Consider the following 10281-nt stretch of genomic DNA (forward strand, 5'->3'; position numbering starts at 1 on the left):
GGGTATATTATGAATTATTTTATTATTACGTTTTTAACAAATTAAAGTATTATAGAAATTATATATATATATATATATATATATATATATGTGAATATAATTAATTTAACATAATTGGGATGATACTAACACTCAAAGCTTATTAAAAAAAAAAAAAAAAAATGAAAAAAAAATTTCTAAGGTTTTTTTTTTTTTTAATTTCACACCTTTTCTCTCGCTGTCTAGGGATTATTGTACAACATAAAGCTTCATCTTCAACTGCATTAGTTTGCAAATTAATTTAATATCAGCTAAAAAAAATAATCTTTTTTTATTATTAAATATTTCTTCTCTTAATTAAGTGTCTGTATATGAATGATTGCGTTCTTGTTATTATTATCTCTATTTATAAAATTCTAAATTTTTTAAAAATTTCCAAATATTTTGCGCTTTTATGCGAAAATCGTACAAAAAAAATATATAAAGAAGAAAATGAATCTATTCTCACTTCTATACGTGCGTATATGGGATGAGAGTTGTTAAATTTTATATAAAAAGAAAAAAAAAAATTTATAATTCTTCAGCTTAGTATATTGACAGATATTAGCTCTGTGTGTCCTTTAGTCTTCATACATTCATATAAAATTTATACAAAAACAGCTGAAAGCTAAATAAATTTAGAAAAAATATATTTTTTTTAAACATTTCTATAACATCGAAATGTTTTTTCTCGCATGCAAAGAAAGAAAATTAAAATCTTCTTTTTATTTGGGCAAAAATTGTATGCACATGTTCAGTTATACATATATTTGCGCACCTATGTAGCTATATATATATATATATATATTTATATATACTCACACATAAATATGCGAACATGTGGACCCATAAATATATACTCATCCATATATCATCGATATTCTGGCTTTGTAACCGGTCACACCATATAAGAGAAAATAATGTGTTTTCTTGTCATACTATTTGTCAACTTTTATCAAATTTATTACTCCGGAGTAATAATCAGAAAAAAATGTTTTTCTAAGTTTTTTAAATCAATCATGAAATCCACATAAAGGAAAATACTTGCGATTAAGTGACTCACGATTTCTGTCATTTCTGTTATTTTGCTCAGAATACAGCCGAGCTTATATGTATATGTTTATATGCATATATATATTTATAGCGGCGAACATATGTACACGCACCGCTTTATAATGAAGTTTTCTTATAATTAACCAAAAGAAAAAGTCCCATGCTTCAAAATGTACACATGAAAATTTGTTTGTGCAAAGTAACATCGCTTAGTTAATGGGATAAAATATGGCAAAAAAAAAGAACGGTTTCTAGAACTTTAGCTGAAAAATTTATTTTCCTATCTTTTTAATATTGTCTTTCTACCTTCCATAAGGCCATAACGTCCAACCCAACTGGGACTAGGAAGCATTGCATGGAAGCTGATTTCTTTTTAAAATGCGACATACAAAATGCGAAATATTTATTCCCTTTAATACGATTCTTGGTTTTCTTAATTATTTTTAAAAAATTTTATTTTTAGCCCAATATGAATCAAATAAAATCTTAAAGAGAGGAATTTGATGGCATCTTAGGAATCATCGTCAGACGTGAGGTAATAACTTACGTCCTAATCATAGTGTTTGAGCGTTTTGGGGTGCGAAACTTGTCCTAACAAAAAAAAAGAAGTAAATCCTGTACTACAGTCGCATGTAAATTTCCTTTAATTTTTAGAAAATAATAACGCATGATATAATTTTATGTCTAAAAATCGAAATGATAATTTTTTGTTTTGAATCGATGAAATAATTTTTTTTGTCGCTTTTTTTTTGAATACAAAGTTGGAAAAAGACTTACTTTCTTCTATGCAAAATCAGTTCTCATGAGTGCAATTTTCAAAAAAATACATGTCGTAAGAAGAAGAGATTTACCTTCACCTTAATTTACTTTTCTTTTTTTTACCTATGATTAACTACCACTAACACTAACTCCCTAATTAATAATTTTAACCATGTGCAGCAATAGAATTTGTTGCAAGAAATACAATGTGAACACATAGTCAATTGAGGAATGCAAAGAGAGTTTAAGTATATTTTGCAAGCAAAAAGTGCTTGCAATTTTTTTATTTCTAGCCATTCATGCTTATTATTATCAGCTATTAGTTCTGTGACCATTACTTTGTGGCTTTAGAAAGATGAAGTTTTACTTTTTCTTTTATAAAAGGAATTACGTTCAATTAATAATTATGTCCTTGCAGTGACTTACAAACAAAAAAAAAATCAAAAAAATATAAACAGAATTATGAAGGAAAATTTTGTGCAACTGTAACCCTCCAGGACAAAAGCAAAAAAAAAAAAAAAAATGGCTTTAAAGCCTTTGAGGTTTCATATTGATGCAAAAAAAAAGAAAAACCGCTTACATAAATTTTCGCTTTGAAAAGGAAATTGATATAAATTTGTACCTTATCCACGAGGAGGAATAGCTTTGCGTCTGTCGCAAGTTACGGCTCTATATTAGGAATGTAGTACTGAGTGATGCCGGTACTGCTTAAAAAGAAGCTGCAGCGCTACAGCGCTAGGGTTAGTAAAACTCCTGTTAAAAAAGTTGCTTAAAGCAATTCCGACCTTGTTAAAGCGGTAAGGTATCCTTTTAAATAATGCAAGAAAGTATCAGAAAGAGAAAAATCTGTTCCCTACAAAAACTTGACATTGCTTATAAAAACCTTCATTATTAAATTGTGATGTACAAATGTTCGCATATATATATACATTACAGATATTTGTAATTGCGCATACATAAATATCTATCTAAAATCCATTTTCATAGAGTACAATTTTCTTTTTAAACTTTATTAAAACTTTTCTTAGCGAAGAAAAAGTTGTAAAGCTAATCTTCGATGAAAGTATGTCTATGTGCTTATATATATATATTTGTATATATATTTCTACATCGGTTTAGATAGAAAAAAAAGAAAAAAAAGTAAATAAATAAAAAGTACAATTTTTCTTCTTAATCACTCGCTACTATTTGTGAAGTTATTATACAAACAATATTTAAAAGAAAAAGAAAAAAATATATAGAAAGAAAAGCAAATATAATAACAGTATTAAATGAAAAATAAATGGAAGCATTCAGGCAAAAGTAAATAATTTTACACATTTTACGTCAAAGACAATACGCGTATAAATAAATTTGAACACTTGATTCTGTCAGTAAAGGCATAAACTTAAGAATATTTAAAACTAATGAAAATTGTTTTATATTTCTCTTTTAACTTAAACTTAAATTCTTTTAACTAAATATAAATGAACCTGAAATTGCGCTGACATTCATTTGAATATGAAAGGCTTTGAACTCAACATGAAATTGGAAAAAATCAATAAAAAAATATATTTATATACATGTATATGTATATACATATATATATGTATATGTAAATTTGGTGATCGATCTTAAAAAAAAAAAAAGGAAATAATTCTAATAATTATAATAACACAATTATTGTTTTATAAATGAACGCTCGTACAAGAAGTTATGTATGTATCTATAGCTAAGTTTATATAGGTGGTTTCGAAATATATGAGTGTGTGTGTTTGTGTGAGCGTGTAAGTGTCTATGTGTAAAAAGTATATTTCGCTTTTTCACTTATTTATAAATATATATATATATTTAAGTCTGAGGATGCATAAGCGTATGAGAAATATCCATTGAGACATCAGTCATACCATTGACAGTTAAGCCATTAACTAAATTGCCAGCTGAGTATTTCCAATGTAAAAAAAAAAATAAATAAAAGCAAAACACGAAATTATTACCTCCCGCCTTCATCTTTAACATTTTGATATTTATGAAGTAAACGTACCGTTGCGCTGACCTTGGCTATCCAACTGTGTCCAATATTGTTCTGATGGACTTTGACTGCATGTACCGGGTGGTGCCTGTACCGGAGCACCCGTATAACGAAAGTAGGGATTCTTCAAGTCCAACGTATTGCTTGAAGAAGTTAATGTACCTTCTATGTGCAAATCTATGGTAACATCATACGATTGACGTCTATTGGCCTCTAAGAGCACGCGGCCAGTTAAAGTTTGTCCTTGTTTTATGAAAATAGGCATAGGCAGCAAGCATCGCACCTGATACCAATGAGTTAAGGGTGCCGTTGGTGAAGTGGATAACCACACTTGCTGGCTAGTACCGCAAAATTCCACATCGAACCAAAAAGCCAAACCATGACAAATGCCAGTTTGTAAAATGTGAAATTCTAAAGGAATATCTAAAGAAAAAAATGCATATTTTTCAAATTAAATATTTGAAATTTTTGTTCCGGAATTGCCTTTACGTACCAATGTGATGCAAATCATTTTCATTGTCCCGTAAAAAGTCGCAAACGTGACGCACTGATTTGGCCATACATATCCGAATATCAAACGTATCGACAATGGGCTGACGAAAGTATTCTTTCATGCCTTCCTTATGCAAAGTGGTCAAGTCGACACCATGAAAAGCCGATTGATACCAAAAATTTGCTTTATTATATTGTTCCGAGTATAAGGCTTCATCCGAAAACGGTGCTACATGTAAATCACCATGAGTAGGAAACATTTTGCCACCCGGTTTTAACCATTTCCTGGCATGTAAATAAGTCTCCAACATACGTTCATTATATAACATATAGCCCATAGGCTCCGATATAATAACATCTACTTGTTCGTATAATTCGATTTCCTCAATTTTACCGGGTATTACGAATATCTTATCCTCGACACTATTGGATTCGACCAACTGTTGAGCATATTGTGCCATATTTGACGCCTCAATAGCGTATACTTTAGCAGCTCCCGCTTGAACAGCAAAAAATGACAATATACCGGAACCAGCACCAACATCTAAAATTATTTTATTCTATATCGAAGGAGAAAGTCAATAAGAAAAAGTTAGAAAATCAAAAACAAGCAACCACTTACGTGAAAGTCTATAGAATTCCCTAGTATAGCTCGCTGGTAGGTACTAGTTCGTACATAGTCTTGCATCATGTTTTGCTGCTGCGATAAATAGCCATAAAATTGGAAATACTGTGAAGCGGAAGACTCTTCTGTTCGTTGTGAGAATACTGATTTTGGACGAAGACGTTTAACATTTTCCAACATTCGGCGAAAGTTTTGCTCATCTATTTTATATATACATAAAGATCACATTTTCAAAATTGATTTATCTCTATACACAATCGCATCATTCGTTTATTTATTACCTTGTTCATTGGGAAACCTTAAGATTAAATTGTCGGTACCAAAGCAAATGGCAAAGGTTCGCTGAGCCACTTGTACCACATCAGTATCACTTGTTAGCAAATAATCCTTAAGTATATTTGTAGGAGAAGCATCTAAAACGAAAAACAAAAAAAAAGTAGAAATGGTTACACAGAAATCCTCATCTTGCTTATAGACAACATTCTTAGATGGCCCTGAAACAGCTTAGTTTAGCCAGTATACTTATAAATTACACAAGGCTGAATATTGTGCACACATATAATGCATACATTCTCTGTATAAATATTTCAATGCTATCACAAAGAGGCTTGTGTTACTGCTGTTGTTGTTGTTGTCGTTTAGTATTAATTATATAGTATCATTCGAAGCGTGTATGCAAGCTTACCCAGAGCTATTTTAACAACGTAACCCTGCGGATCGTAAGTACAAAACAGGGAGCAGGTGCCCTTATATTTAGGGCAAAATTCCAGTTTTGTTTCATCGGTAACTTTACTAATTAATACTCCGCTAAATGTGCAGCTGTTATGAAATCTTAATTTCACAGCATTATTTGCCGCTGAAGTGGCGGACACTGCTGCTGCTGTTGACGCCGATACTGCCAATGTGGACGATTGAGTGTTATTATTGTTGCTACTGCTACTACTACTGCAATTACTAATGACATTGTTGTGTATGCTGGCGTTCGAGGGAATTGTAGACATTTCTATTCTCTATCTCTTTCCTTCGCTTGCCCTTGATTTAAAATCTTAAATTTAATAATTGACTTGTTGTTATTTAGTTGATTGATTAGTTGCTGCTTGCTTCTTTTAAATCACACTTTTATAAATCTTTGTTTGCTTTACTTATTCTGAAGCCTTATCGTCATTTAGATAAAAATTCGTCGATAGTGTCGTTTATTAAAAAAGATTAAGAATAAAGTATTGGAGGTTTACACGTTCATTGACTTTTAACCTAAAGGGGCTATGAGACGATTTCTTGTTTTTCCTTTTTTTCTTTATATATTTATTCCAAACACTTAAATCTTAAAAAAAAAACACACTTTTCTACTTCATTAATAATAGAGCCAAGGAGCAATATATTTTATATTATTTAATGATATTCATTGATTTCTCTACTAATTTTGTGAATATTCAATAATTTTTGGTTGATTGCCACAAACAATAGCCTCGAATTACAGTTTGCTTGCTTTAGTTGGTTGTAATGGTGGTGCTTTTCTATAGATTTCTTTTCTTTCTTTGTTATTACAACGAACACGTTGCTTATTTGCTCAAAATTTGATCACTCTTTCTTTTTATGCTTTTTTATTGATTAAATAAATTCGCGTTCTTTTTTTTCTATTATGGTTACTAAATAATTTTTTATTATATATTTATTAACTTAAAAACTTTTTGTAATTGAGTTTGCAATTCGCAAAAAATGGGACACACACAAACACCACGCAAACGACTTCACAGTATGTAACGAGTACTTAACAACGAGTACAATACTAATCAGTATTCGCATATGTAACAGGGTTGTTTTTTTACCTTTGAGTGAATGATATTTTTGCGCAGTGGCAATGCTGTAAATAAAAACGGCAAAGAGTTGTATATTCAAATAATTCATATTGAAAAAGAGAAATTCAATATTATTTGATTAATTTTTTTAATTTAATGATTATTTCAGTGAATGGAGAATATGATAAGAAAAGCTTTTTTCTTCTTCTTCTTTTCAGCAACAGCAAACGAAAATTTTCTGTGAATTTTTTTTTTTACAATTTAAAATTTGACGACAGAAAAACAGGGTCGTTATAGAGTATTATGATTTTTTAACTTTGTGCGCAGCATAGCTTTGATAACTTTAGCCGAGTTCCAATTTGCTGTTTTTCTTTTTGCTAGTAACACGTATCTTAACGTACAGTTACCGCATCATAATGTTAATGATTGGCGTGGTTTTAGTTATTGGAAAGTAAACTAAGAAAGTATTAATTCTAAAATCAGTATTTAATGTAAATATCTAGTTATAAAGTAAGCATGAGGGAAAAAAGAACAACTGATAGACAAGAAAGAGAATGGACAAATGCCAACTTCAAAATTAAACGAATATATACTGAGATTTATTTTCTTAGCAAAGCAATTTAAAAACACGCATATAAACGGAGAAAGATAAACAAAGCAGTCAGTAAATAATTATACACAGGCCAATGTGCGCACAAAATTGAAAGAAAGAGAGCAGGATAATTAATAATTTTTTAATATATTTTCAGCACTTCCACATAAATTTTCATTTATAAATTTAAACGCTATGAAACAATTTCTATACCCTACATCACTTGTGGCACATGGCATATTAAGTATTGCGGATGTCTGTAACACCCACAATGACTTAGGGTATACTCACCTTTTATAATATTGATCTATTCAGAATCATGATCTGAGTTGATTTAAGCATGTCTGTTCGTTTGATGTCTGTTCATATATATTTGTGCTCAGGCTACAGGTCGCAGTTTATGAGATATTTTGATAAAATTCGGTACACTGACGTACTTTGGTCCAAGGATGAAAGCGATTGAAAATTGTTCGGATCGGTTCACTTTTTCGACCATCCCCCATATAACGCCTTATTCTGCAAACTTTGAGACGTACGGGGCAAGTTTCCGTATATATATCATGTATATCTACCGTGTTTATCTAAAAGAAATGTAAAAAAAAATTTATTATTATTATTATTGTTATTATTATTATAAATTTAGCCAGAGAATAAATTCTAAGACTAAAGTCTTAAAGCACTAACGTCTAAGGCTTTCGGCGCTATTAAAAACTCTACCGCACTTGAGATTTGAACCCACGACCATTGAGTTGATAGTCGACCCTCCTGCCTACTCAGCTGCTCTGGCGGATGAAAAAAAAAAATCTAATATGAGCAATGTATAATACCAAGTGGGCATGACCGTGTCTTTCTCCTTTTGTACACTTACACCAAAAACCTTAAAATGCTATATAATTTTAAAATCAAGTAACGATAAAAGCGAAAAAACGAGAAAATAAAAAGAAGATTTATTTTAATTTTAATTTTAGCCCCAAGAAACCGCGTCGATCTACAGATCAAGGTGACGATTACTTTATAGACAGTGATAGCCATGAAGAAGAGTTTTACTACACAGAGATCGAGGATGACGATGACGACTGCAAAACTCCTAGTCCCACATCACCACCCACACTTAGCCATCGTGACATGGCCCGTCCTCCCCATGAAGATCCCGAATACCAAAGACAAATTGTTGGGAATTTCAAGTAAGTATGAAATGCTTAAATGCTTCAGCCATCATTACTTATTATTTGTTTTTAATTATTACAGGCAAGGACGCGCAGCCGCCAATCAACATGTCATTCAGCAAAGCAATGGTAAATCATTTCAACAAAATAATAATAATAATAATAACAATAACAACAACAACAACAACAACAACGGTAATTTGTATATAAATAGCAGCCAACAGCAGCAATTGCAAAATAACAATACTAGCTGCGTCCCCACGTCGCCATTAGCTCATCACAATTATACATGGCCAGCGGGAAGTGCTCCTGCTTCTCCCACGATTACTGCTAATAATGTGAATTATCATCATCAACAACAGCAGCCGGCTACAACACTCATAAAACATGCTCGGACCTCACCGCGTCCGTCCCAATCAGTAGCGCCTTACCCATCGCCCACATACGTCCATCAGCAGCATCATAATTACAGTAGCCCAGTGACGACCAGCAGTCCACTACACACCAACAATAATAGCAGTGCCAATAGCGTACTTCAGCAGTTATCACAACAAAATATTACTGTAACTACACATCACCAAACGCAACAACATCAGTCGCAGCAACAGCAACATCAACACTTGCAGCAACATCATGCAGGTACCGTTACCATTACACCGAATTATACACATCAGACAGTGAGAGCTGGCAGTAGTCAACATGAAAATTCTCTGCAACAGCAACAGCAACAACAGCAGCAACAACAACAACAACATCAGTTGCAACAATCATCAACAACAGCCACTGCCAACAGTAACATTGTTGCTAATGCCACCAATGTCGTTAACGCTGCCGCCGCCCATGCCACAACTACACATTTACATCAGCAACACGTCGTCACTGTGCAACAAGCGGCCAAACATACACCTAACTCACCGAATCGCCGTACACGGGGCGAGAATAAAAAATGCCGTAAAGTCTACGGTATGGATCGACGTGACATGTGGTGTACTCAATGTAGGTGGAAGAAGGCTTGCACTCGTTTCGGTGACTGAAAAAGGCCTAAATCGTCGAAGGTGACAACGACGGCAACGACAACGACGACGACGACAGCCACTGAAAATGCGACTTTAACGTTATTGTCATCGACGGCGAACATAAATTCAGTAACCGTAACAACACCAACAACAACAACAACAGCAGCAGCAGCAGCAGCAGCAACCACCAGCTCGACGGCGCTCTCGATTACTAGACCACACACCGAATTATTGATAAATGCAACGTCAACGGTTCCGGCCTGTACAAAAAATACAACCACCAATAAACGTCACGCCAATCTTCGTAATCTTTCAGGCAAACAATCAAAACTAATGAACACATCTGAGCCACCGAGCACTGCAACCACCGCTCCAATAACAACTACAACAACAACAACAGCAACAACAATTTGTGGTGCTGTGGCGACATCTGTCATTGTTAAACCACCAAATAGTTTTAATAGAAATGCTATTAGTACCAACAACAACAATAATAATAATAATTATAATTCAAATGCTACCACCACCAATACAATAACAAATCTAATAGCAGCGCCAGTAACAACTGATAAGCAGAATATTAATTTGTCCAACGTGACAGTGATTACAACACAACAACTCGGTGCAATACAACAGCCAATAACGGCAAACACAAACACAGCAGCAACAGCAACAGCAGCAGCAACAGCAACAAAAACAGCAGCAGCATCACAACAAATAAATCAAACAGCGCAATATCTGTTGAAACCTGCC

At 32.8% G+C, this 10281-nt stretch overlaps 2 protein-coding genes across 2 annotated transcripts in view; one reads left to right on the plus strand and one right to left on the minus strand.

The window, feature by feature from the left end:
* LOC119638174 (zinc finger protein 395) overlaps nt 1–9824 on the plus strand; it is a 484238-nt gene extending 474414 nt beyond the window's left edge. The window contains exons 6-7 of the mRNA XM_038034825.1: nt 8315–8530; nt 8595–9824. Coding sequence (XP_037890753.1) covers nt 8315–8530; nt 8595–9546 — 1168 coding nt within the window. The 3' untranslated portion in view covers nt 9547–9824. The remainder of the gene's footprint in view (nt 1–8314; nt 8531–8594) is intronic.
* On the minus strand, nt 3488–6706 carry LOC119638175 (histone-arginine methyltransferase CARMER). Its single transcript, XM_038034826.1, has 6 exons — nt 5644–6706; nt 5240–5371; nt 4956–5158; nt 4335–4893; nt 3854–4264; nt 3488–3749 (listed from the first exon to the last, which is right to left on the minus strand). The coding sequence occupies exons 1-6, from the start codon at nt 5957–5959 to the stop codon at nt 3661–3663; spliced, it is 1710 nt and encodes a 569-aa protein (XP_037890754.1). The 5' UTR covers nt 5960–6706; the 3' UTR covers nt 3488–3660.
* Nucleotides 9825–10281: the final 457 nt, after the last annotated feature.

Source organism: Glossina fuscipes, unplaced genomic scaffold, assembly GCF_014805625.2.
Source record: "Glossina fuscipes isolate IAEA_lab_2018 unplaced genomic scaffold, Yale_Gfus_2 84, whole genome shotgun sequence".
Classification (NCBI taxonomy): domain Eukaryota; kingdom Metazoa; phylum Arthropoda; class Insecta; order Diptera; family Glossinidae; genus Glossina; species Glossina fuscipes.

Coding starts and splice junctions, on each gene's coding strand:
- LOC119638175 (XM_038034826.1), bottom strand. CDS start 5,959: ATGTCTACAATTCCCTCGAACGCCAGCATACACAACAATGTCATTAGT. Junction 5,159..5,239: donor AAGGTTTCCCAATGAACAAG/GTAATAAATAAA, acceptor TATATAAAATAG/ATGAGCAAAACTTTCGCCGA. Junction 4,894..4,955: donor GGAATTCTATAGACTTTCAC/GTAAGTGGTTGC, acceptor CCTTCGATATAG/AATAAAATAATTTTAGATGT.